We start from the raw sequence: 27,407 nt of genomic DNA, 5'->3' as shown, positions 1-27,407 counted from the left end.
AAGCATGGTCTGCCTTTAAAGTAATAAATCTTTAATGTGGGACTTTTCAAGTCATAGTTTAGAGGAGAGCGGGTTTTCTCTAGCCTGACAGTCCTCCTTTCCCCAGTCAAAAATGACAGCAATCAGGAAAGGCAGGGCATGTAGCTCATATTTGATCTCAGCATCTGCCCCTTGTGCCTCTTTGGAATACTGGGAATTGACAAGCATATGAAAAAAAGTTTTCGGTGTACCATATTTTTAGGTTTTTTTTTTTTTTTTGAAGCATTTCAGTTTTCCTACTGAGAGGAGACACTGAGATATTATTCATTGTGCTATGCTTTGTGCCCTTCCCTCTAGTGACCTCTCTTAGAGATGCTTTGTTGGAGCTCATCAATGTATTATTTGTGGATAGAGGCTGCTTTAAGTATGCATCTCCTGGTTTGAGGTTATGCGTATGGATTCTTTTGTTGCCTTTATTTATTTGTTTGGAATGTTTGGTTGCAGAAAGATTATTCTGTGTGACTGGAACATTGCATTTGTTATTGATACAAAAAGGCATTCATTATTTATTGGGTGCTATTGATTTTTTAAAAAAGTTCTTGGAGAACCGGGATCTGTTCATAGTATTAGCTGTTATTTAAACCTATTAGAATGACTCACTTAGCCATATCAACTCAGCCCCTTCCTCTTGGCAGGGCACGGATGGTAGGTGGGGCTGAGGGGCTGTGACCACTAAAGGGTAACTCATGAAAGACACTGATTCAGGGCCTCCTAAATGTCCAGTGTTATGGACTCTGCCTGAAGGATCTCACTACATCAGTACTGCAATCACTGTAAGGTGAGGCTTTCACTCCCATTTTACAGACATTGACATTTATAGCCTTTAAGCAATGTGATCAAGATCACTCAACTGAGGAATGAAGGCAGTAAGTACATAAATAATAAAAGTGAACATTTATGGAACACTCGATATGCCAGGCCCTGTGCTAAAAGCTTCACACATAGTATCTTGTTTCATTGTCACAGAATCCCTACAGAGCAGGTATTCTCATTAATGCCATATTACAGAGTGGGAAACTGAGGCTCAAAGATGTTAGGGTCTGCTGCAGATCACCAGACTAGTAAGGAGTGAAGCTGAGACTCAAGCCTATACAGGTGGCCTTTAGAATCTTTTTTTTTTTTAACCTGTACTGGGGCACGTGGGTGGCTCAGTCAGTTGGGCATCTGCCTTCAGCTCAGGTCATGATCCCGGGGTCCTGGGATGGAGCCCCCATCGGACTCCCTGCTCAGCGGGGAGCCTGCTTCTCCCTCTCTCTCTGCCTGCAGTTCCCCCTGCTTGTGCTCTCTGTCAAGTAAGTTAATACAACCTTAAAAAAATAATAGTAAAAATTAAAAACCCTGTACTAATGCCCATGCCCCTACAGGTTAGAAGTGGAGCTGGGATCTGACAAAGGCAGCATGCCCTGAAAACAATGCCCCTGTGGCTCTTCTATTAGTGCTGGACCCCTGGACTGGTACCTCTGCCAGAAAGCCCACCTTCCTAATTGAGCAGGAATTCCAGAATAGAAGAAGAACTCCTCCTCCCTGTGCTCTCTCAGCAGGCAGGTGGGGAATTGGAAGGAGCATTGGGCTGTGAGTTCAGAGCCCCAGGTTCCAGCCCCTGCTCCAGTCCTGTGCAACCCTACGCAAGCCCTGTGTTCTCTCTGGTTGGTGGCCTCACCTATAAAGTGAGGGGGCTGAGCAAGAGGAACTCAACACTCCCTTCTGAGTCTAGTCTCTTTGTGTCATTTCATCTCTGGCAAAGGTATTATAGATTTTCCTGTGGATCCTGTGTGAATACAAAGTATGGACCAATCTCTGGATGTGGGGGAGCCACAGAGTCTTCCAGAAAGTGGACAGAATGTCTCATTCTGGAAACCTCCTTGGGGCCATCCCTGTGTCCAGAGGACCTTGACCTGAATGGAGGGAGGGAAGGCAGGTGGCAGAGGAGCATAAAGAGGTGGCTGGTGTGAGGAGTGTCCTACAGGAAGGAAGTCAAGCATAGAAATGCTTGCTGGGATGGCAAAATCCCAATGACCCAAACTCCCTTTTCCTCACTCTTAATGGTGACTTCATTCTCCCCAAGCCCATGGTCCTACTCACTTTTGAACCTTTCCTAAGGCTGCTTTCTTCATTAATAATGGCTTCTCATTCCTCTTACACAAACCCTACTTATCTCCCTCACAGAAGTCTCATCTCCTCTGTGTACCCTTACAGATAATTCTAGTTCTCACTCACCTCTCCCTCCATCTGCAGTTATCTCCATCATGTATAGTTTCTTTAATTGGTTCCCTTGTGTTGTTTTAGGTTGGAGCTCAAGTATCTCCTGGGAAGTTGGGTCAGGACTGTACTGAACATGCCCTTCCCCCATCTCAGAGGGCCTGGGGCATAAATTGGAGATGAAATGGAGTTCAGTGTACCGGACTTCTGCATACTCCCACTCCAAAAACAATTTTTTTTTGCATTTCCACAGCATGCCAGTTTGCATTCTTGGTGTGATGGATATTCAACAGAATGCAAGACAAACACAATGTGGTTACTTGTGTTCCGACCTTTGTTCTAGTTTCTGCACCATTAAACTATGTCCAAAAGCAAAACAATCAGGCTTAGATGCATCAGGCACATCTGATTTGTTTTCCAGAGCATGATAATTGTAGGCTTTCCTCTTTAAGCCAGGATTTTAAAGGTAGGGAGTCAGCTTTGATTAAGTAAGAAATATGAAAATGTCTTAAAATGGAAAGAGCCAAACATTAGCTATTGGTATTTTTAAGGATCCTATTTCCTTCTTCTTATGTAATTTTTTAGTTTGTCCGTGGGCTGGGCTGTGAGGATACACTGGCCTATTTAATCATTTGTTCACTGATAAGACACTTTGAGACATGGAAGAGATTCTTGAAGCACCCCCCCCCCCCAATCCTGTAAAAGGGTAGTTATGATAGGATTTAGCCACTAGATGGCAATCCCAGGCTGTAAATGCTTCCCCAATTTTGTGATTATTGGACTTCGAAAAGAGCGTTGCTAAAATTCAGCCATGGGACATTTTTATCCTGCGTTCCCAAGCACATTTCCCTTTGCTGCGGAAATATTTCAGTTGATTTGGAAATGGTCAAGAACACACTGAGTCCTCTGCATTCTTAACTATCTTGTTGATTCAACCAAGGAAAGTTAATTGATTAATAAAGAGGATCTGTAGCTAGGGGTTAACATTTAAATGTAATTTAAAAATGCACCTGGATTAATTAAAACAACGGAATTAGAATCTACTTTATTTGAAAACATATAATAGCGGTATGGAAGGTAAGTGTATCTCAAGAAAATTCTATCTCCCTTCTCTGGGAGTAGACCCCCATATGTGGGGTGGAGATGGGGTTCTAGTGGTTGTGTCTACACCATGTGGCTTTGCCCCTTGTCTAGAGCTGACTGAGCCCATGGGAGACCAAGGTCCAAACCGAGCCATTCCTGGTCTCATACTTTGGAGACTCTAATACCTAGATCAGGGAGACAGAGAGGTGGGAGTTGAATTTTTGAATGAAAAGTGCCATTAAATTATTCTTTATTGGTGGCTGATAACTCCTTAGCATTTAATTAATACTGAAATACATCTCTCCATTTACTCTGATTGAATCATCTGAATCCAGTTCCATCCGTGGACACCATCAGGAAATGGACTAGACTGAAATGGATTTCTATTTATTTTTGGCGTGTTAGAAGATAATATGACTGAGAATAAAGCCATAAATTGATTTACACTAAAGGTCTAGCCATCTTGCTCACAATCTACCTTGGTCATGATTTGGCCTTAATAAGAGGAGTGTTCGATCCTGCACTGACCATTTTTTTCTGACTTAGTCACCAGGCAATCAGAGTCTATGATGCAGTCCTTAACTAATGATACTGCCCACGAGGCCAATGAATATAAACTAACTCCCTAGAGCCGAACTATCCTTTCCTTAAACCCTTGTTTCAGTCAGTGGAAATAAATTAAAATGGTTTGATAGCACAGATAAAAAGAATTATTAGCTAAGTCAATGGTTCTCAGCGAGGGTGATTGATTTTACCCTTCCTGTCCAAGGGGCATTTGGCAATGTCTCAACACTTTTTGGTTGTCACAACCAGGGGTAGGGGTGCTACTGGCATCTACTTAGCTTATGCTTACAGACTTCATTCTCTTCTCTTCTTTTTTATAGTTTTAAAGAACTCTTTATAACTTTTGGCATCCAGAGATGCCATTTAACATCCTACAATGCACAGGGGAAATCTCTGCAACCATGAACTGACAAATGTCTGTAGTGCTGAAGTTCAGAAACCTTGGCTCAAACCTCTCACCTTCATCCAGTGGTACAAAATTTTAGGTAAGAATTACTAAAAATTTTAGATAGGAAGAGGGTGGATGGGGATGTCTCTGGCTGTTTGGGTCAGATCCAGTGTTTGATCCTCGAATCTCTGTTCTCCCTGCCTTTTCTCTTCATCTCCATCCCATTGCACTCCCTTCCCAGATCCAGCTGTTTGTGAATTTCAGGAGACCATCCGTCTCCAAGAAAAAATAATCCAGAAATGCAAATGACTTGTTCTCTGCTAAGTACACAGCTGTGCAAAGAGCCATTTAAACTAGGGCTGGTTAATTTTTTTTTTTTTTTAAAGGGAACTATTCCAAACCTTTTCCAGCCTCTTAAAGAGTCCCTTAAAAAAAAATCTCTTGGGGCACCTGTATGGCTCAATGATTGAGCATCTGCCTTTGGCTCAGCTCATGATCCCAGAGTCGTGGGATCAAGTCCCACAGCAGGCTCCCCCTAGGGATGCTTCTTCTCCCTCTGCCTAGGTCTCTGCCTCTCTCTCTCTCTCTCTCTCTCTCATGAATAAATAAATAAAATCTTTTAAAAAAATCTCTTGTTGAGAGAAAGTTGCCCATCTCTTTTCAATGAACTTGTTTCCTGCTTACATGAAATATTGGGAAATCTGAGAAATTGATTTAACTTCTTTCCTCTGTATTTTCAAGTTTCCTCCCATTCCTTAGGGCAAATCATTCAAGGGTACCAAGTCTCAGTTTTTATCTATAAAATGGGAATGACAACACTCCTTTCACAGAATTGTTCTGAGGTGGCCGTATGCTAGGGTCCAGCTCAGGATGACCTTTTCTCTCTCTCTGGTCCCACCTCCACACCCTAGTTTGGCTTCCGGTAGTTTGTGGTATGTGATCTTGCCCTCAGAGCCACACCTGACTGATCCAGAGAGGAGCTCCTGACCCAGGCTGAGCCAATCAGATTCCCTCACTCCAGAGTTTAACAGTGGATTGAGGAGGCCCACAAACAGGCAACTGCTGGAGCTGGGTCTTTTGGAAGTCAGCTGCTGAACATTCTTTCTCCAGGCTTCATATTATGTCTTCTAAATTTACTTATTTCTTTAAGTTTAATTTTCAAGACTCTTTTTTTTTTTCCTGCCCTGACTTAGCTGATATTTGTAGATTTTGTTCTCTTCCCTTCCTCTTCTTATACCTTTTTAGAACCTACACTCCCCACACTGTCCTGCACCTCCATACTGTGGGCGTTTGATGGACGCTGCTTCCGTTAGCTGGAATGCTTTTCCCACCCAGCCTGCACTTGCAAACACTTCATAGCCAAATTCAAAGGCCACTTCAAAAGCTATCTCCTCCAGGACTGTCTGGTTTTCTCCAAAAGGAGGAATCTGCTGTTTGCCTCAGAATAGAATCTTTTCTGTTTTATATTCATTATTAATATGTACCACTTATTTTCCTGTGAGTGCGCATGCCTCCCAAGGGCCAGGTCTTAGTTTTTCATTTTTTCATCTTTGGTATCTAGTATCTTACACATGGTAGATATTCCATTAAAATTTATCAAATTAATGAATTACTCATTTTATTTATTTGTGGCCTGGGAACTTCTTTAATACGAGTTATCTCTTCTTTTTCAAGGCTGTAATACCATGCTAATGTATATTAAGATAAAATTCAGAGAAAAGTAAGGGCCTGTTTCAAATATTTTCTTCTCTGTGGAGCTTTCTTTGGGTTTCCCCTCAAGAATTAACACTTTCATTTGATATTTTAGTAAGATAATTCAAGAGATAAAGCCACCTGGGGAGAAAAATGTTTTCCCTCTTTGGTCATGACTGTCCACATTCAACAATTTCATTAATTAAGTGTTTCCCATTCACTGTACTTTACAAGCTGACATGAAAAGATTTACTAAGCAGGAAAGAAACAATGGAATGTTCTAGAAAAACCACCCAGGATGATAAACGTAAACCAGAGAAATTTAGAGTATAGTTAAACCATTCAACAGAGATTGAATACTGTGATCTTCAAAAGTCCTGTATCCTAGAGATGATTTAAGGTGGCACAAAGGTGGGCACCAAATGGCCTTGTGAGATAGTCATGTTTTTCCATTCCTTCTGATTATCTCAGGAAGAAAGTCTCAATGTGGCAGAAGAATGTCTTAAATTACCTCATTCCCTTCTGTTTTAAAGAGAGGGTAGTTTTGTTGATATTTGGAGCCTCTTTCTTCATGGAACAGTATCAATCTAGAATTCACTAACATCGTTTTATGGTCATTGAAGTTATTTTTATGGCTACTTTTGTTTACAAGCAGATAGAAAAAGATTCCCTTCAAAACCTAACTTTAAAAATGAGAGTAGGGGTACCTAGGTGGTTCAATGGGTTAAGCATCTGCCTTCTGCTCAGGTTGTGAACCAGGATTGAGCCCCCACATCGGGCTCCCTGCTCAGTGAGAAGTCTGCTTCTCCCTCTCTCTTTGCCCCTCCCCGTTTGTGCGTGTGCTCTCTCTCTCTCTAATAAATAAATAAAATCTTAAAATAAATAAATAAATAAAATCTTAAAAAAATAAGAGTAGATTTGAAGAAAAATACAAAGCAAATAATTGCACCAGTGGTGTGCAGGTGTGATGTGAGGGTGGTGAAGAGTGAAGTTTTAGAAAGATGTGCTGTACACTGCATGTTTAACTGTGTGAATGTTAAAAATATGTCAGATTTGATTAAGGGAGGGTGACTTACAAGGAGATATCTGTCCTAATTCTTCTCGAAGCCACATTTGGAATAGATTTTTTCTATGAAATCTCATCATTAATATGTATATATGAGGATTTATTTTTACATAATGTTAAGTCCTTAATTCCTCTGAATCACTTCCATATTACATTTCACTTTCTTTCCAGTTTGTATGTGTGTATCCTGCTTTCAACAGAACAGAACGGCAAACATTAACTGTCATATTCTGCTCCTGACAAACTGTGCAAACCTCTGCCTAATCCAATTATTCTGTATAATTAAAGCAGTTTTAAATTACAACTGAGCCCAATGTTAAGGGGGAAAAAATAAATCTCTCTTTTTAATTTTCTAGTGCCTTAGTTTCACCCAGCTTTGCAAATTGTACTTATGGCCTACATATAAAAATAAACCTAAATGTAAATTATGATTTAAATCCCCATGGACAAGCTGTTCTGCTTTATTTGTTAGAAAGCAAATAAGACCTACTTTATGGCCTGTTTACTAAGCTGAAATTTTCAAATTAAGGGATTTAAAAGACATCAACTATATTGATGCCATAAACTATAGAAATTGCTCAATAGAGTAATGCTCTTAGGGTAATCCGAGAATCTTTAAAACGAACCATTATTTGATGCTTTCCTTTTAAATTACATGGTGATAAGGAATTTTAAAAAATATATATGCACACTACATATGCTTATCATCTAAACAATTGTTTAAGCAAGCTATAGCAGCAGCAAAAGACTCTAACCTGCGAGGATTTTTGTAAATTAGTTCGGTGACTGGAGATCATTCGAGTATACATTTATTCTCTTCCCTTCCCTGTCAGAATTGTTTCACTACCACCACTTTAAAAAAAACCGATGGGAAGAAACTGGATTCTTAAAAAGCCATAATTATTTGAGGTCGCAAATATATTCAGCCTCAAACTGTCATATGAAATTCTAATTGAGAAGCCTCAGAGTAAACAGGGTATTCATAAATCACTTAAGCTATCCCTTGCCTTGAGGAAGTTTTTGCAGGTACAATCTTTCGTGCTAATAATGTCTAAATGTTTAGGGCTTTTCTATTACAGGTGAAGTAAAGTGTTCCTCCTTCTCTGTTCAGATTCTCAAATTAGGAAGAAACAAATTTGGAAGGTGTTCTGCTCTGTGACTTTCTCCCATGGGCATAACTGGTTTGGAAAGAAATGCTTCCTGACATAGGCAGAGGAGTAAGGCACTAAACCAGTTTGTACTGCTGCAACAATAAACACCATCTGAGCTGGGTTCACTCACCCAGGGCCATGACACCAAAGAAGCAGGATGTGGATTAGATACAATTCCCTGTACATTTTAGCCATTAGGTAATTGTTTTCTTACAGACTAAAAAAAAAGTATATAAAAGCACAAGAGAATCAGAGAGCTATTAATATAGGGACAGCTCCTATAAATCTTATATATTTGACATTGTTGTGTGTGTGTGTGCACATGCAACATTTAGTAACTAATTATTAGCAACGTGCTTCCTATTGATGGTGACTTACCAGATGTGGTGAAAATGAATAACCTGCTCTTCTGCTACTCAGGAAATGGCACCACAACTGTCTGGTGACTCCGACCACAGACCTAGATACTCTCCTGGCTTCCTCTTTTGCCTTACCTACTTCCACATACACATATTTAACTCAACTATGAGCCTTTCTTTCTGGATCATTCTTCAAAACATATCTTTTTTAAAAATAAGATTTTATTTATTTATTCATGAGAGACAGAAAGAGAGGCAGAGACATAGGCAGAGGGAGGAAGCAGGCTCCCCTCAGGGAGCCCAATGTGGGACTGGATCCTGGGACCCCAGGATCACACCCTGAGCCGAAGGGAGATGCTCAACCACTGTGCCACCCAGGCGTCCCTCTCCAAAACATATCTATTGTTCTTCAATCCAGTCTAAGCCATCATCACCTCTTGCTTGGACAGCTCTCTACTAGTTTCCCTATGTCGTCTTCTTCTTCTTCTTCTTCTTCTTCTTCTTCTTCTTCTTCTTCTTCTTCAAGAACATACAGAAAATTTTTTTCTCCTAATAATTTTTAAAATAAAACTTCATTGAAGTATAATTTGCAGACCATGAAACCTGTCCCCTTTCAGTGTATAGTTCAATGACCTTTAGTAAATTTACAACATTGTGTAACCATAACTATGATCCAGTTTTGGAATACAACCATCACCCTAAAAAGATTCTTTGTATCTGTCTTACAGCTGATCACACTCCCATCCACAATCCCAGGCAACCACTGGTCTACTTTTTTGTCTCCATAGATTTGCCTTTTCTGCACATATTATATAAGTGGAATCATATAATGTGGAATCTTTCATATTAGTCTCTTTTACTTATCATAATGTTTTTGAGGCTCATCAGTGTTGTGACATTCATCAGTACTTCATTCTTTTTTATTGCCAAATAGTCTACCCTGAAGCATGTGTAATTTTTGAAGCATAGTAATTAAATAAACACCCAGGAAGCCATCACTCAACTTCAGACTAGAATATTACAAAGCTACTTTAGTGCTCTGCTTCTCCTCCCAATCCATTGCTCATTTAGTAACTGGCATCATGACTGTCCTTCACTCACAACTTTCTGATGGCTTCTGTCACAGTTAAACTAAATTCAAAGTGCTCTCATGGTCCACAAGGCTCTACCCAATATGAGACTTGCCTATCTCTCTTATTATTTTCCCTTTGCTGACCTACTCCAGATATAATGTTTTTCTTTCTGTTCCTTGAATATCACAACGTATTTCCACTTTGAGGATTTTAAATCTGCCTTTTCCTCTTCCTTAAATGTTCTTCTGCTTGATCTCCAGCTGACAAAGTGATTCCTGACATGGGAGTCTCAATTCCAATAATGCATCCTCAGGGAGGGCTCCTGATCAGCCAATCTAAAGGGCATTTCCTCCTTGGTCATTCCCAATCATAGTGCCCTGTTCAAATTTTTTCATAGTACTCACTGCTCTCATAAATGCTCTTGTTTGCTTACATACTTATTTTATGTCTCCTCTCACTAGAATATAGGCTCCTCTGGGGCAGGCACTATGCCTTTCTTGTTCTTTGCTGTATCCCTTATGCTTAGAGTGATGTCTAATTCATAGTTTTATGTGAATATTTATGAAGGAATAAGGAGACAGGAATGAAAAAGGATGCAGAATTAATAGAATAAATCAGGATGCAAGATGAACTTGGAGATCTAAAACAACCAGACAAGACAGTAGAGCTGAATGAAACCACAGTCTTCGGTTTGGCTGCACTGACAATATTTTTGGATCTGTGCTCTCCCATTTTCTTTTTAAAATAAGTATTCCTCTGAAGAAATTTTAATTACTTGTCCCTTGATTAGGTTTAACCTCATGTGGAGAGAGTAGGTACTTCTGTTCAGTCTTGGGTCTAAAAAATCAGGGCAAATACTGCTGGTTTGGAGTTTTGTGTGATTTACTCCCACTTTAAACAAGATGTCTGACATCAGTTTCAAGAGACTCACATGGTGTTAGTCATCCTGGCATCGAAGGTTTAGAATTAAGCCCTACTAACTGCCTCTCTATTTAGAATGTCCTCAAGGTTATATAGGTTTCTTCTTCCTTTTTTAAAAAAAGATTATTTATTTATTTATTAATGAGACACAGAAAGAGAGAGGCAGAGACACAGGCAGAGGGAAAAGCAGGCTCCATACAGGGAGCCCGACGTGGGACTCGATCCCGGGACTCCAGGATCGTGCCCTGAGCCGAAGGCAGATGCTCAACCACTGAGCCACTGGGGTCCCATAGTTTCTTGCTTCTTAAGTGCCTTGGTGTTTTATATTTCAAACATAGGTCAAAACTTTTTATTAATTTACTTATTAAAAAGAGATAATAAAAGCGAAAAGAAGAAAGAATACTTTCCTCAAAAATATATACATATAAAAATTCCCTTAAATTATATTTATATTTGATTTTATATTTACACATCCATTTTTTTCTATATATAATACTTTTTCTTAGACGATAGCAAAATTTAGCTATTAGGCAATGAAGTTGGTAGCTGATTTAAGGTTGCTTTAATTAAAGCCAGTGGTATTAACCTTAGTCCTAAGACTTGCTTGGCCGACACCTGAATTTTACACCTACAATATGGGTGTGGTGTCCTGATCCCTGCTAGGTTAAAAAAAAATTAGGAAGGAACTAACAAAAATACTCCATTTGATAAAGGATTTATGTTGTTAGTGGTTATTGTAAAAGATCTGGACAACTCCTATAATGACTTCTTTGTATTGCATTGTTCCCCATCAGGTTTAATCTGTGACTTTGTTTTCTCCTGGTGCAATGATTATAGGATATCCTACACAAATATAACTAAGATGTTACTTGTTCTCACTTCAATGTACAAACACTACAATGTAATCTGCTTGCGTGAAGTTTCACTCTGCTGTTTACATAATAATTCTAATTGTGAAGCTTTTTATGTATTCAGACAAATGGAGCAAATTGAGATTGCTCAGTGAGGCCAGAGCGTGACCTTCATTTGAACACAGTGACTTGTTTGCTGTTTGTATACAAACAGCTGAACCGTATCTTCATTCCAGGCTCAGGTTTGAAAGCTCCAGTGAATGCTCTAAGGCTGCCAGAGACAAAGATGGTATCCTGATGGTGGAAGCTGAAGAGACAGAGGTCCCCCAACAAATAGATTCAGCAAGTCATTATCAGTCACACACTTTCCCCCAGGACACAGGATGACAGAGGTTGAATAGAAGTGTTCACTCACAGAGGATGATCAACTGCTCCGCTTTGCCCCAGGCACAGGACTTTCAGCGCTAAGACAGGAAAGTTCTGGGCAAACCAGGATGCACTGGTCACCTTACTCAACAGTATGTAGGAACTAACCAGCTGTGAACTAATACCATTCCTAGGAATTTCTCCTGAAGAAACAATCATAGATGAGTATAAAGATTTCCCTACAAGGTTATCTATCATGTGCATATATCTGTGGATGTGTATGTACACTCACAGACACAAAAAAGCAAACTGGAAACAACACCATAATGTTTACAATCATTATTGCTGGTATTGGGATCATGAGTAATTTTAAAATTTTTCCTAACACTCTCCCTCAATTTTCGGCAACAGACATATTAATTTTTTGACCAGAAAACACCATATCTATCTTTATTTATTTATTTATTTAAGATTTTTAATCTATTCATTCATGAGAGACACAGAGAGGCAGAGACACAGGCAGAGGGAGAAGCAGGCTCCACACAGGGAGCCTGACGTGGGTTCGATCTTAGGTCTCCAGGATCATGCCCTGGGCTGAAGGTGGTGATAAACTGCTGAGCCACTGGGACTGCCACCATATCTACTTTTAAAAGCTAAGCCAATAATAAGGCTCACCATAGTGCCTCATACAAAATAGATGCTAAAAAATATTATTTGAAGTGTATGTATAAAATATGTATTTCCTGCCCAGATTTTTCAGCAGCTGCATCTGTTAGCAGAGTCCTGACTCTACAATTGCATTGTGAAGTTGGACTCAAGCCTGATTTATTTAAATGTAATTAAACATTATCTTCATGAAAGACTTCAAGTACCCAACACTCACATTATCTATAGAAAATTGCTCCCTTGCTATGTGAGATTGGACCCATCGTAGGTTATTTCTTCAAATCCTTTCACATTAATACCTCCCTACCAGCAGCAAGTATTACCACAAGCACAGTGCAATCCGACTTTTAAACCAAGCACAAAATGAAACCTTGAGGGGAAAGTGAATTCATTAATTTTCTTTTTTAGTTTGGTGTCAATGTCACCCTAATGTCAGCATGTAACATTCTGTAAAAGACACGTCTTGGCTAACATGGAGAAAGAACAAATTTGGTACAGCTGTAGAGTAATTTTTGCAGGGAATAAAAGACCCAGCTGGAGAATCAACTGCCCCAGTTCCTAGGTGTACATCCATTACCCACAAGGTTGTATGAGATGCCAGGCTGGCTTCAACTTGCACAAGGTCATTCACCAAGACACAGAAGTACAACTTACAAATTGGCAGCCGTGTGTGCAAAGCAAGGTTGGGTGGTAATAAAGAACTATATAATCATAAGGGAAGAGCCAAGGGTTGTATTGGGTTCGAATGTAACCTCCAGAGTGTATAGCACTTCCCTTGGGAAGAGTAACAAACGAAAGGAGAGTCTGGGCTCTATGTCCCCATGTTTCTTGAACCTGCCCTTTCATTCCCCTCTCTCTGCTACCACGGAGTACCATCATCTCCCACATGACTGTGACAGCCTCCCAACTGGTGTCCCTGCTTCCATTACTGCCCATTCCCATGTAGTCATTCTCCATATAGCAGCCACAGGCTCTTTTAGATATGTAAACACCATCAGGTTACTTTCAGGCTTAAAAATCCAGACTTTGAACCTTGATCTCCAACCCTGTGAAATCTAGTTTCAGCCAGACTCACTGACTCACTTCTAACTCCCTTCCCTCTCACTCTGCTCCAGTTCATGTGGCCTTTTATCTGCCCCACAAACATGCCAGGTTCCTCCTTACAAGGTCTCTGAAATCTCTATTGTCTCTGTCCAGCATGCTCTTTTCTGAACCGGCTCCTTCATTTTTTACTTTTAAGCTCAATTGTCACTTCTTGGGAAGACTTTCTGATCAAGCTAATTAAAACAGCTTCTTCCCAACTTGGCTAATCTCCACGGAATCACCCTACATCTTTGTTTCCCAGCAAAGCTGGAGGGGCCTGACCCCACACATTAGCTGAATATTACATGGACCGAGGTTACAATAAATATTTAGAAAAGGCTGAATATTGACATCACAAAATAACCTTCTGGGAATACAAGAATCCAATAAAGTTATTAACAATTCAGTCATTATAATAATTTTATTATTCAAATTTTAATAGTTAAAATGTAAACTTCTGTTATTATGCTGTAAGAATAAGAATTTCTTAGCACTCTCAGTTAAAATCTTCCCTTCGGTGCCTCTATATGGTACATTTAGGATGGATGCCAAATAGATAATTACTTCGCTTTGAGGTTGGTGGAAAAGTAAAATGTTTGGGAGGCCTGCTCTGTCAGGGTATGGAACTGACACTGGTGACAATGACTTATTAAGTTTTTCTTTTTCCTGTGTAGAAACAAATTAAGGTAAGCTATCATATTTTGTTTTATGTGATGAATGCTGATACACAAATGGGTCTACAAAGATTAGAATTATGATATAGCCTCACCTTGATTTTTCTGCCTTGTGCTATGATTTAAATTTTATAAAGATTTCTTGGCTCAAGATGATTTAGTGCTCCTCAAGATATCAAGCTAATGTGTCATTTTAATATTCACCTACTTACTTAACTGTTTGAAAATCTTAATTGGTTTTTCATATAAAACAGTTTTATAATTGTAAGTTATTACATATGTCGATAATTTGATAACAAATATGTATGTTAGTGTGTGTACAGAAACACTGACCGAATTCAACATATAAAGCATATATATTAAGGGGGCACCTGGGTGGCTCAGTGGTTGAGTGTCTGCCTTTGGCTCTGGTCGTGATCCTGGGGTCCTGGGATCGAGTCCCCAATCAAACTTCCCATAGGGAGCTTGCTTCTGCCTCTGCCTGTGTCTCTGGCTATCTCTTTGTGTCTCTCATGAATAAATAAATCAATTCTTTAAAAAAAAATAAAGCTTATATTAAGATTTTGACTCTCATGTGCATTTGGAATATTCACTTAAATTTCAAAATGAATATTCAAATATTAACAATAAGCTAGAATGATATACTTTGTCTGTATTGTAGGTATTATCACATGATTGGCTATGGTAGTTATTTATGTGATTACATGATCACTGAGCACACACAAGTGCAGTGATGACAGAAATGACTTTGAAATAACATTTATCAGGTCTTCCAAAGACAAAATTGAAGCAAAGTTACTAGATTTTCACTAAATAATAAGGCCAAACCCAAACTTTGATGCATCTCTACCCAATAATTTAAAGTGGTCTTGTCTTAATAATTGTCTGTTCTATTAGACTGTAGGTGCCACAATGGCAGGATTTTTGCTTCTTTTGTTCCCTGCTCTATCCTCAGCACCATGCGCAGTGATGCATAGTGCTTAGCATACAATAGGTACTCATACTTGTGCTTTTCTCTTTGCAATTTGATGCTTCCCTTGACTTACAAGTATCTGTGGATCAGTAGGTAACAGGCCCATGGTATGAATTCTGGTCACAGGTGACCCAAAGAGCAAAATGAGTCCTAAAGGCTGCCATTTCTAGAGGCCAGCTTGGGTTTGAGATTTATTTTGTTTGGGTCTCTCTAAAGTAGAAAAGTCAGAAAGAGAGAAGCATGTTCCAGGCCCCAAATTTTGATACACTTGGCTCAGCAGACAATCACTTTGTTCTGCTTTGGAGGAGATAGTTTGTGTAATTTGATGCAGCAGGGAGAAAAACAAGGTGATGACACATGGCAGAGCAGAACTGGGATTTCAAATCTAAAATTCCTCTTCCAATTCCTCTTTCTTAATAGCCTTCAATTACTGATATTGCAACTCTATTGTACTACTTGATACTTAAAGTAATGGTAGACAAGAGCTCTCTTTTTATTCCTTTTGTCTCTCTAGTAAATTTATAGAAGATAAGAAAATCCCAAACAACAAAACTCTACCTTCATTAGATTGCATGATATTATTTGCTACATGACACGATACACACCAATTTAGAGAGATTTGCTTTATGACCGTTAGTATTCTACAGAAGTTTTCAAGTCCATCACAGGGACCTTCTTCTCAGCTTCTTCCAGAGCCATTTGCCATTAAGATATATTTGAGTTGATCAACACTTAATGATAATTGGTTACAGGTAAGGTATTATAAGAAAACCAGCCTGATACACAGATTTTTCCAAGTACAAGTAAGTCATCTACATGTAAATGAACACATTTCAAGGGAAACTATAAAAGTGCATCTAAACTGAAAAAAGGCACCCAACTGATGGCCTTTGTTACCTGTTTCCCTTTTATTCTGTCTCCAATGAAGACAATAATAAATTATAAAGATAAGAATAATAATTCTTACATTTGTGCCAAGTGCTTTGATATATTATCAAATTCAAATCCTTATCAACAAGTATAATACAAGTATCATTAGCCTCATTTTATAGTTGAAGACATATAGGTTTAGAAAGAGTTAGTCATTCATCCATTGTAACGAAGTCATTGGCACAATTCAATCTAGGGATTGTCTCACCCCAAAGGATTTGCTCTTATGCTTATGTTGAACCTTTATTTTCCATATTTTCACCAAAATGTTTCCAACCAGATTCCAGCTATGAAAGGCTCCCCAAAATAGCTGCTTCACCCCAAACTCTCTGAACCAGAAGCTATGGGGTAGGGTGAAACCTATAAATCCTTATGAAGGAGCCCAGGGAATTTTGGGACTAGAGTTTAAGCACAGGAGTCCCAGAAGTTTCCAAATACCATGATGATTGGCATTATGATAAGAAGAGCATCTGCATTCTCCAGAAGCCACACTCATCTGCATTCCTGAAGTGAGGTGAGCTCTATATCACAGCACAGAAGGCTTTTTTGTAAAAACAGATATACACAGAGAAAGATGATCTTGGTAGCATTCTAGCCTCTCTTGAACAAAGGCTTTGATCCAGAAAGAAGCTGGAAGAATGGGCTTGTAGGAACCCAGGCTTAGGGGACTGAATGATTTGGCATGACTCTGGGTGAGGAATGGGCAAAGACCACTGCCTTTTTGCATTCCTCTTGCCTTTGGGAACCAGCTCTTATATCATCAAATTGATGTCAGCCTTCCCTGAGGATTCTGCACTCTGGCTCTGGAAAGAAGTTTGGACATTGTGCCCTCTCTCCTTAGGCAGTTTTGACTCTTTGCTTTCCATGTGTTTGGAGTCATACAGCCTGGATTTAAGGAGTTGTAGGATTTTAGGGCAGGCTTCCTAATTTCCTTGAGGAAGAGCCTCCTCTTCCTTATGTGTAATGAGGCATAGAGGGGATCTATTTGTTACAGTACCAGGTAGGATTTAGTGAGATTATAGTCCATGTTTGGCAATTATTTCTTGAGAGGCTATAATGTGCTGCGCATTGAACTCAGCTGCTAATATGGAGCATATTTTCAGGACCAAGCCTATAGGCCAGGTTGTATTATTGTCTCTGTCTCAAATTTGAAGAAATGGAATCTCAGAAAAAAGAATCTATTGCCCAAGGTCACCCAGTCTGTGAGTGGTGGAGCTGGGATTTAAACCCAGGACTGTCTGACTCAAATATATAATAGTTAGTGCATTGCCTGGCACCTAGCAGATTTCAATGAATGGTATGGGCATTGTTATTGATAATGATTCCCATGAAGAGGGATGATGATTATTATTATCAGTGGCTCTTCTGGGGTTTTGAAAGCACCTTGAAGGTCGGGGCCAGGGCCACCCCTGGTTTATCTTTGTAGACTCATGTATGTAGCATCTAACAGTGCTGCTGCATATGGGTTGAGGGATGCCTGCTGAGCTGAGTGTCTGCTGTGAGGTGGAACACCTGTGTTAGTGCTAATGTGTGACGGCACATTCATCAACATTTAAATTGGGGCAGTGATTTAACCCGTGAAATAACTGTGTTTATGGAAAAGAAATGAGTCTTATTGGATAGTTTTGCTGAGTAGTCAATGCTAATTAAAAAATACTTTTTAGTGGCATAATATCTTTCAGAAGGGCAGAATGAGTTAAAAGTACATATTTTGGCTTTGGCTCCTGGCTCAGCTATTTATTATTTGTGCAACTTTGACCAAGTTACTTAACCTTTCTGAATCTCAATATTTCCATCAGTAAAATTTAGGCAATTACAATAGTACCTCATAGGTGTGTCAGTAGAGCATTAAACAAGACATTGACTATGAAATACTTAGCACAGCACGTGGCGCTTAGAAGGTGCTGCATCAATGTTAATTGCTATTTTAGACTCAGGCTATTTTTTCCCCATCTCTCTCTCCTCCTTCCAAACAAGAATGAAGCCATGATAATGGCATGTGTTTTAAATATTTTGTATTTGCTAATTAATTTAATTTTCACAAGAATGTGGAAACTGAGGCACAAGAGTTAAGTAACAGGTCCAAGATCATGCAGCTGAGATATGGACCCAGCACTCTGGCTCCTAATTCTATGCTCTCGTCCAAGATGCCATATTGCTTCTATGCATTGATGAATTTAGACCAAGCCTCTCTTATTTTCTTATTAGTGAGGATAAATTGAGTTCCTGGGTTGCATGCCATTATTACATACAAGAAACAATATGCCATTTCTTCCTACATTTTCGCTGATCACTGGGTAACAAGTATAGTGGTTTTTCACATTTGGGATAAATGTATTGGGATTTCCACAGTAATGGGTGATCAGTCCAGATCTTAGATTACTCCAGCATTAGGTACAAGTGACAGGTAAGTTCAGGCAAGGTATTCAAGGAGTTGAACCAGAAAGTAAATAAACTTTGTGTCACTTAGTCCTTAAAGGGTTAGGGGAAAAAAATACATCTTGTTTTTATACCTACTACCTATGAAATCAGAACTTCCATGAATTTCTCACATTAAGATAGAGCATCACTGTATAATGTCAAACTTTCGCCACTACTCAATCATCCAGTTCTGAACTCCTACCAACTTTAGAAATGTCATCACCTCCATGTTACTTGGAATTCTTGAAAATTCTGCCACAAGATCTGTCGTTATAGCTCTTACCTGGGTCAGCTGGATAAATAACCTATAGAATTGCTGGGGGAGAAGTGGTCTTGGATACCACTCATCAGAACATGGTGAAGCTGGAAAGCTTGGTAAGCTGTATAAGATGGGGTAGCAAATTTATGACAGAGTAGCATTAGGAGCTCCATCTCTGAAGCCTGGTCTCTATAGCACCCCATTCCTTTCCATCATCTACCCTACTGTTTCTTATTTTATCAGCCAGCCTACTTTTGCTCTCCAGCTCACAAGCAAACACAAACTGGTTTTCAATAAAAGTTGTGGCTTCTAGACCAAGCTTTCTGGGTTGGGAGGCCGGGCAGCCTCTGAGCATCCAAAACTGTAATTATAATTTTGCTTCTTCCCAACCCACACATCTTCTGGGAGCCTAGCAAAATTGAATTTCTGGGTCAGTGTTGGCCTTTACCATTTATGATTTAATTAACTCTGAAAGAAGCTAAGCCTCTTTCTCAGAAAGGAAAAACAAGAGAAATGGTAGCCAAGTGCCCACTCAGTATAACATAAATGTCTCCTGGACTGTGATCTTGAACATGGAGTTTCAAGAGAGTAAACATGAAAGGAGGTGATTCTCAGGAGGCCTCACTCCTTTGCCATGGGGTGGCCTTTGCAGTTCTGAAAGCTATAGTGACTCCTGAAAAATATATCACTCTGTGCCTGGGGCACTTGGATTTTTCCCACCAGCTTTGCTCTGTGGCTCTATCTCAAGGGTCAGTTGTTTATTATTTCCCCAACCCTAATAGTACTGGGAAATAGTACATGCTCCATATTTGTTGACCAATATATCCTTCATTCCAAATTAACTCTGATCCTTAAAGACACTTTAGCTTTCAAGACAGAAATCCAATCATATTCTCCCTGGCTTAAAACCCTCTGACAGCTTCTCCATGTGAGTAAGGAAAGGATTAAGGTCTAGGCAAGGAGAGATAGGGGGCCCCAGACCAGGTTCTGAAACTCTTCCTGGCAGGCAGAAGTACTAAGACAGAGTGAATAAGAGACTAAAGAATAGACCAGACTATCTGGCCCTGGATGTCATGGAGTGTTTTTCTTTGGTGGCTACAGTGTAATTACAGAAAATGACCAAACCTCAATGAAGTAAGTCATTAAGGGTGTTATCAGTAGCCCTTGCTCAAACCAAGATGGCACAAGAATCTTAAGGCTACAAGCTCCCTAGTCAAGTTTTCAATAAAAGACCAGCCCCAAGAAGTCCTTAGTGGCAACCCATTTACCCACTTGGAACCCCTCTCACTTTAGAGAGCTTTTTCTTTCCTTTCTGGTCTCACTTTCATTTAATAAACTTTCACTTCACTTTATGCTTTTGTGTCCACAAGATTCATCCTTTCCGTGAGACAAGGACCCTGCAATCCTGTAACACATGTTCTTAGAATAAAGTTTGAACCCTCCATGTGCCTTGTGAGGCCCTGAGTTGTCTGGCCCTGCTTTGCTCTTTAGTCTCTTCTGGTAGCATGTTCCCCATCATTGACTAATCTACATTGCTCTTCTTTCTGGTCCCAGAATACATGGAGCTCCTTCCCAATCTAAAGCCTTTGTACTTGCTATTCCCTGTGCCTGGCATATTTTCCTTGGTACTTCTTCTTTTTTATCATTTTTTAAAATTGAAGTGTAATTAACACACATCATTATATTAGTTTTAGGTGCACAACATAATTGTGCAACTCTATACTCAGTGCTCATACTCTTGATTCCCTTTATCTGTTTCACCTATCTCCCCTCTAGAAACCACCCATTTGTTCTCTGTATTTAAATTTTTTTTTTTTAAATTTTTATTTTTTTATTTATGATAGTCACACAGAGAGAGAGAGAGGCAGAGACATAGGCAGAGGGAGAAGCAGACTCCATGCACCGGGAGCCCCACGTGGGATTCGATCCCGGGTCTCCAGGATCGCGCCCTGGGCCAAAGGCAGGCGCCAAACCGCTGCGCCACCCGGGGATCCCTGTTCTCTGTATTTAAGAGTTTGGTTTTCTGTTTGTCTTTTTTTTTTCTTTGTTCATTTCACATATGAGTGGAATCATATAGTATTCATCTTCCCCTGATGGACTTATTTCACTTACACCTTCTAAGTTCATCCATGTTGCCTTACAAATGGCAAGATCTGGGCAGCCCTAGTGGCTCAGTGGTTTACCGCCACCTTCAGCCCAGGGCGTGATCCTGGAGACCCAGGATGGAGTCCCATGTCCAGCTCCCTGCATGGAGCCTACTTCTCCCTCTGCCTGTGTCTCTTTCTCTCTCTGTGTCTTTCATGAATAAAAACAAGCAAACAAACAAAAAACAAATGGCAAGATCTCATTCTTTTTTTATGTCTGAGTAATATTCACACACACACACACACACGCATGCACACACACACATTCCACATCTTTTTTATCCATTCATCTATGGGTGGACACTCAGGTCACTTCCCTATCTTAGCTATTGTAAATAATGCTGCAGTAAACACAGGGGTGCATATATCTTTTTGAATTAGTGTTTTCATTTTCTTTGGATGAATACCCAGGAGTGGAATTACTGGATTAAATGTTTCTTCATATACTTCAGGTATTAATTGGCACATTACCTATTCTGAGCAGGGTTTTTGGGGCATGGCAGTACCCTACCTCCTCATCACCTTTCACTGCAGCAGCCTGTTCATTTCTTTTAGAACCAAATTGCAATCTGCTATTATCTTATATATTTATTTGTTCATTTGTTTATTGCCTAAGTCCTTTACTAGGATGTACATGCTACAAGACCAAAGTTTGATCTATGTCATTCATGGCTATAGCCTCAGCACAAGGTGGATACAATGAAAGAAACCCATGTACACTTGTTAAGGGAATGCAAGTGCCTATCCTTTATATCATTCTCTTGCATCTAAAATTTAAAGAAGCATTTCAGGAAAAATATTATTTTTCCATTTAAATCATTCCAAGGTCCAGTACACTGAAAACATCTTTGGTTATACTGAGACAGGAAGTACCATTAAGATGATACACGAGGCAAAGAATTGGCCGGTACAACTTCCTTTTCTGACTTTGTAACTGACTTACTGTGGGGGCACTTTAATGCAGCTCCATTTGTATGAGTAATTTGAGCGTAATAAGCCTGGCCCATTTTGAGTTGCCATTAGGACAAATAATATATTTCACAGAAGAAAAATGTTACAGGAAGTCATTGCATTTTGTTTTTGTTTTTTGCTTTAATGTGATCTCAGTAGATAAGGTACCACTGAAAAACACTAGGGCTATGACAAGATTTACCAGCAAGGGCATCTTATTTTCTTCTTCCCTTGGAAAGAGGCAGGAAACAGTTTGGTTGTGTTTTCTAATTCCTGACAATAATGAAATCCATATGTCACACAGCCCATGGCTTGTCAGGGAATAATAAACTAGTTAAATAACCAAATGTCAAGTAGCATCCTTGGTTTCCATTCAGAAGAATATAATTTTGGATATTTTAGCACAATATTGGACTGCTCACTGAAAGTACCTTTGTTTTTAGCCCGATCACTTAAATTTCTCTGGTATTTAACCCTCTGGGATTGCTTCCTTTAGAAGGTAACTATTACTGTACACATCCACTGAGTAAGTCACTTTGGAGTATATCTTCCACTCATGGAATATGTTCGGTTTCCTTACATTAATTTTCCCAAACTAAAGTAATTTGCATACCATCTTCCCCACCTTTTCTATTCCCACATATCAACACAGGATACTTCCATGATCATTTTTTTTTTTTTTTTGTTATACCCAGGTACCACCTGGGCTATTAATTTACTTAATATATTTTATTTAAATTAATTCACTTTTAAATGTTAATATATTTCTTTAAAAAAGAACACTTATGTCACTGACGCAGAAGACAAAGCAGTACCATCAGCCATGAGTAGAAGGTAACACAAATTAGAAACTGTTATTACTTTACACATTTATTTGTTCATGTATTTACTGCTTATGCCCTTTACCAGAATGTACACTCCATGAGGCCAAAGTTTGATTGATGTCACGCATGGCTGTAGCCCCAGAGCAGGTGTTAAAGATCTATTAGAACCAAATAAAAATGTTCTCCTTGTCCTGATCAGAAGAACTGATAAACAAATGGAAAAGTGGTTACTTCCTTATCACATGATTTGATTTTACTCAAAGCCATGTCTTGATAAAATCTAACATAATCTCTGTTATCAGCAGAGCTAAGAGTGCTGTCTTTTGAAAAACACCTGGCATGGGAAGAAAAGTCTTCTGCTCTGTTTCATAGGAGGTGGACAAATACATCTGAGTTCTTGAATCCACAAAGTATTTCTCTTCACCCATTTCGTGTCTTCCTGAGATTGCCTGCCTAAAAACATGATTTCAATTACTTCTGCCTCAGCAGCTCCATTGCTTTTCCCCACAGAAGCAGAAACAATATGATACAAATGGAGGCAATATTCTTTGAAATAAATATATTGCTTGAAAACTTGTGATAGCATATTTTCCTATTTTTCCACGTTAAAACACAGGAGAGGAGGACAACTGAATTGAGAGGATATATAATCTGCTTGAAAACATCCCACATGTAAGCTCACAGATTGATAAAATGAAGGATGAACAGAGGACATGCACATGTGCATGCTCACACATACACCAAGTTTTCCAATCACAAAGTATATTTAACTCATGAACACAGAATTCGTATATTATGTACTTTTCCACTTTTCCATCCAAAATGATCATGGCGGGCAGAGCCCTGGTTGTAAGTGAAGAGAGAATGTTGGCTAAGGAGGTGAGAGAGAGCTTGGAGCCTCCACTACTAGGTTTGAACAATATAAACTAGCATTTCCAGTGGATGCTAATAGGTATTAGTTGGAATAAGTTTGGGAAACTCATGAGTAAACAAAGCTAAATAGGTTTATGTACTGTTGGAAATCATCAAAGGTTTTTAAATGCCTATGAACATTGAATAGCTCAGAAAAAGATACAATGTCTTGCATTTCCCAAGCTTAATCATGGTACTGTTCTCCTTGCCCTTGTTTTTATCAGAATTGTCTCTACATTAGAGTTAAAAAAAAAAAAAGCCACACCTGGACAAACTGGGTTATGCAATGTACTTCTGGATTTGTAACTGTATGTGGTAAAAACTAAACAAAACAAAAGTTGAGTTCCTAGTAGACACATGAAGGGATAAGATGTTGGTTTCCAGTTATTGGATAAAATACTTAGTAGTAGCAACAATAGAATTAATGAGTAACAAAACTGGCTTGAATTGAATTTTGATTTTAGAATATATAAATAAACTAGGGGCATCAGCAGGCTGTAAGAATAGTCAAAGACAAGACTCAGAAGATGAGTAAGGCAGGAAAAGGGCTAACCTTGTCAGATGATGAAGTGGATTTTTTCATTATAGATGAAAGATAACCCTCAAAAGGATACTTTTTGGGGTAATCAAAATCAAGTAGCAGTCATTCATACTACCAGATAAAGCCAGAAGCAGAGAAAAACTTCCAGAACTGAACTATGACAAAGAAAAAGGTAAAGAAGAGAATTGGGGAAAGAAAAGAAGAGACAGCAAGAAACACAAGCATTGCTAGATTTTAAACTCTGGGTATATCACTTTGGGATACTATAGAAATGGCAAATACAGGGCACTTAATACCTCTTCCTCTCCTATGGCAGACATTACAGGTTCATCATGTACTATTTTCCTCTGAATATTGATTTGGCCTCAGAACCCTTCTTCACACAGCACTCGACTGATCTGACTTGAACTTAGACACGAAATTTACATTCCTATTATATTTAAAAACAAACAAGCAAACAAGCAAATCCTCTGTGAGGTTTTAGTAATACCTGCTCACTGATGGAATAGAAAAAAATATATACTTTTGTCTAGAAAAGCAAAATGTTTCAGTGTGAAATGTTTATTAATATGGACATAATAATGCACATGTGTGGATATGAGTAAATATATATGTGAAATGAGTATTTCAAGTAGGTAGACTGAAGTGTTCTATATTTATTTGTAATCTGAAACTGTTTTAAACATTCATAAGCACATGAAAATCAGCTCATCATTTACCCTGGCAGCTGAAACCTTTAAACCCAATAAAATGATATGAATTATTTTTTAAGTTAAAATAGTTCATATGAAACAACAGCCTATTACGATAATCAGAGCTTTCTCCTTTCTTCTCTGTCATATGACACCATATTGGGCCCAACACCTAAAAAGTTTGCAGTAACACCAAATAGGTTTTTCTCCCCCCGCTCCATGACACATTTTTAAAAGCATGTATAAATAATGCAGCATAACATAATAGCATTGATAATGATCAGGTCATGGTGAGAGGTGCAGGAAAAATTAGGATTTCTATCAAAGGCAGGCAGTAAAAAAGAAATGGCATCATCTTCAGTCTAAAACTAAGTTTTAAAAAAGGGAGGGGGAGTGTGTGACAAGTTGTATTGGTTTCCATTGCTTCTTGCTTACATTCGTTAATTTTGCCCAGCTTCCGAGCATCTGAGGTCTTTGCCTATTCATGCAAAGAACCACTTGAAGGCATACAATGCCCTCAGATATTCTCTAGTCTGAGAAACATTCAGTGCTTTCTTTGAACTATTTTGTTTGAACATGTTCTGCTCAACAGCTCATAATGCTCTGGGAGTGGGGAGGTAGTAATACATTGGTATCAGGGGTTACCCTTTTTATGACTTTTATGAATTAACAATAATAAAAAAAAAAAACCATGCTCATTAGTCTAGGCTGGCTTAGTTGAGATAGAAAAAGAAGGGAAAGAAGCAGTGGATAGGGAGGGGAAAAAAGCAATGACTTCTCCAGAATTGTTGAGGCCTGAGAGTCTACTGACCCAAATGAATTGGTCATCATCACTCTTATGAACCACTGCCATAGAATCCTAGCTGGTCTCCCGCATCAGCTTTGGCTCACTCCACTGCAGCCACAGTGATCTTTTTAAAATACACATCTAATCACCTATCCCTATACTTTCTTTTTCATGGTCTAGCAAGGCCTTTAATAGTGTGATCCCTTCTTGCCTTACTGGCAACCTATGGCACATCTTGTTCTCTGAACTCTAGCTCCAGCAGTGGCCTTTAAATTCTGCTTTCCCACAGGGCATCTGCTGACTACAGGGTCTTTACTCAAGCTGACTCTGCCTGGAATGATCTTTCTACTCCCATCTCACCTCGCTCAACTTTTACACTATTAGCCCAAATATCTTATAACTTCTAAAGAAGGCCTGCTCTGACTCTGTCCCCACAAAGTGATTTAGGTCCCCTGCTACCTCCTTTTGAAGCACTCTTTCCTTTTCAGCATTTATAACTGTTTGTAATTACATATTTACATGATTATATTTCTGATCTTTCTATTCAACGGTAATCTCTGTAGGGCTACAGCAGTGACTACCGTCCTTTCCACTGGGCAACACCACCTTGTACACGCACAGTGAGCATCTGACAAATATGTGTTGACCGAACGAATTAATGTAGTGTATCTAATACAACTCACTGCTTTACTGACATAGTCATAACTGTGGCACATAGAGAAAGATTCTGAAAAAATTGCTTATACCACAAATCAAATATTATTTAGTAAATCTAATAAAACAAATTTATATCAAACTCCTGTATATTGTATCAAAGGATTGAAGCTGTGAGTACATTCTCTAAGGTGAATACATAAAGCTTCCAGAATGGAGATTGTTTCTTTAATTTCCTTTTGTTCTCTGCTCTGAAGGAACTGGAATCTTTATTATGGCTGCCAAATAAGAATATAATTGTATTGGGGTGCCTGAGTGGCTCAGTTGGTTAAGTGTCTGCTTTTGGTCTAGGTCTTGATCCCAGAGTCCTGGGATCCAGTCCAGCACTAGACTCCCTGCTCAGAACCCTCTCCCAAGGTTCTCCCCACCCTGCTTGCGCCTGCTCATGCTCTCTCTCTCTCTCAAATAAATAAATACAATCTTTAAAAAAAATCTAATTGAGTCATCTCATTTGGAAAATGCCTTCCAGAACCTTCTGGGGAAACCAGACCTTTAACTTGGAGCTAGACAAAATGGTGCCAATGAGAACAGCCTTCTGGAACATGAACTGTGGAGAAGCTGAACTTACGTTGGTTTGGAAGCCTCGGCCTGGTCAGTCTGGAGTTTCTCTCCTCCTTCCACCTCCATTGTGCAATATACAATGCGGTTTGGAGCCAAGGACTTGAGGCCTTGGACTTCCATGATCACCACCTAGAAGAAGAATCACACATGGTGGAGGTTATTACCAAAGCCCCTGGGTAGCATCACCCAGAAGAAAATATATAGATGGGAAGAAGTTACAGAAACCCAAAAGGTATCTAGTAGCTTCTATCAGTTTTCTTTCAGCTAGGCTGGTACCAGTCTTACATGAAGATGCAATTCTTCACAGTATAACTTATTGCCTCTCAGCTGGAAAGACAACCCTCACTACCTCAGATGCTCACAGGGGCCAGACAGGTAATGTGAAATAGTCTGCTTTTTTTCCTGGGTTGAATGCATAGGATCATTTTTAATTTCTACAAAGAAATAGGTTCTCTTTTATTTTCTTTAAAAAAATAGTCTAGCTTTGAATTCAGAACCTGATAGAGATGAAGGCCCAGAGATT

At 39.2% G+C, this 27,407-nt stretch overlaps 1 protein-coding gene across 17 annotated transcripts in view; it reads right to left on the bottom strand.

The window, feature by feature from the left end:
- The window catches only part of CADPS (calcium dependent secretion activator), a 465,131-nt gene that overhangs the window by 211,560 nt on the left and 226,164 nt on the right, over positions 1-27,407 (bottom strand). For all 17 annotated transcript variants that reach the window (XM_038565968.1, XM_038565965.1, XM_038565963.1 and 14 more), the window contains exon 6: positions 26,892-27,013. In XM_038565968.1, coding sequence (XP_038421896.1) covers positions 26,892-27,013 — 122 coding nt within the window. The remainder of the gene's footprint in view (positions 1-26,891; positions 27,014-27,407) is intronic.

The sequence above is a fragment of the Canis lupus genome, chromosome 20, assembly GCF_011100685.1.
Source record: "Canis lupus familiaris isolate Mischka breed German Shepherd chromosome 20, alternate assembly UU_Cfam_GSD_1.0, whole genome shotgun sequence".
Classification (NCBI taxonomy): Eukaryota; Metazoa; Chordata; class Mammalia; order Carnivora; family Canidae; genus Canis; species Canis lupus.
The sequence above is the reverse complement of the archived record's forward strand: the minus strand, read 5'-3'. Positions and strand labels throughout refer to the sequence as shown.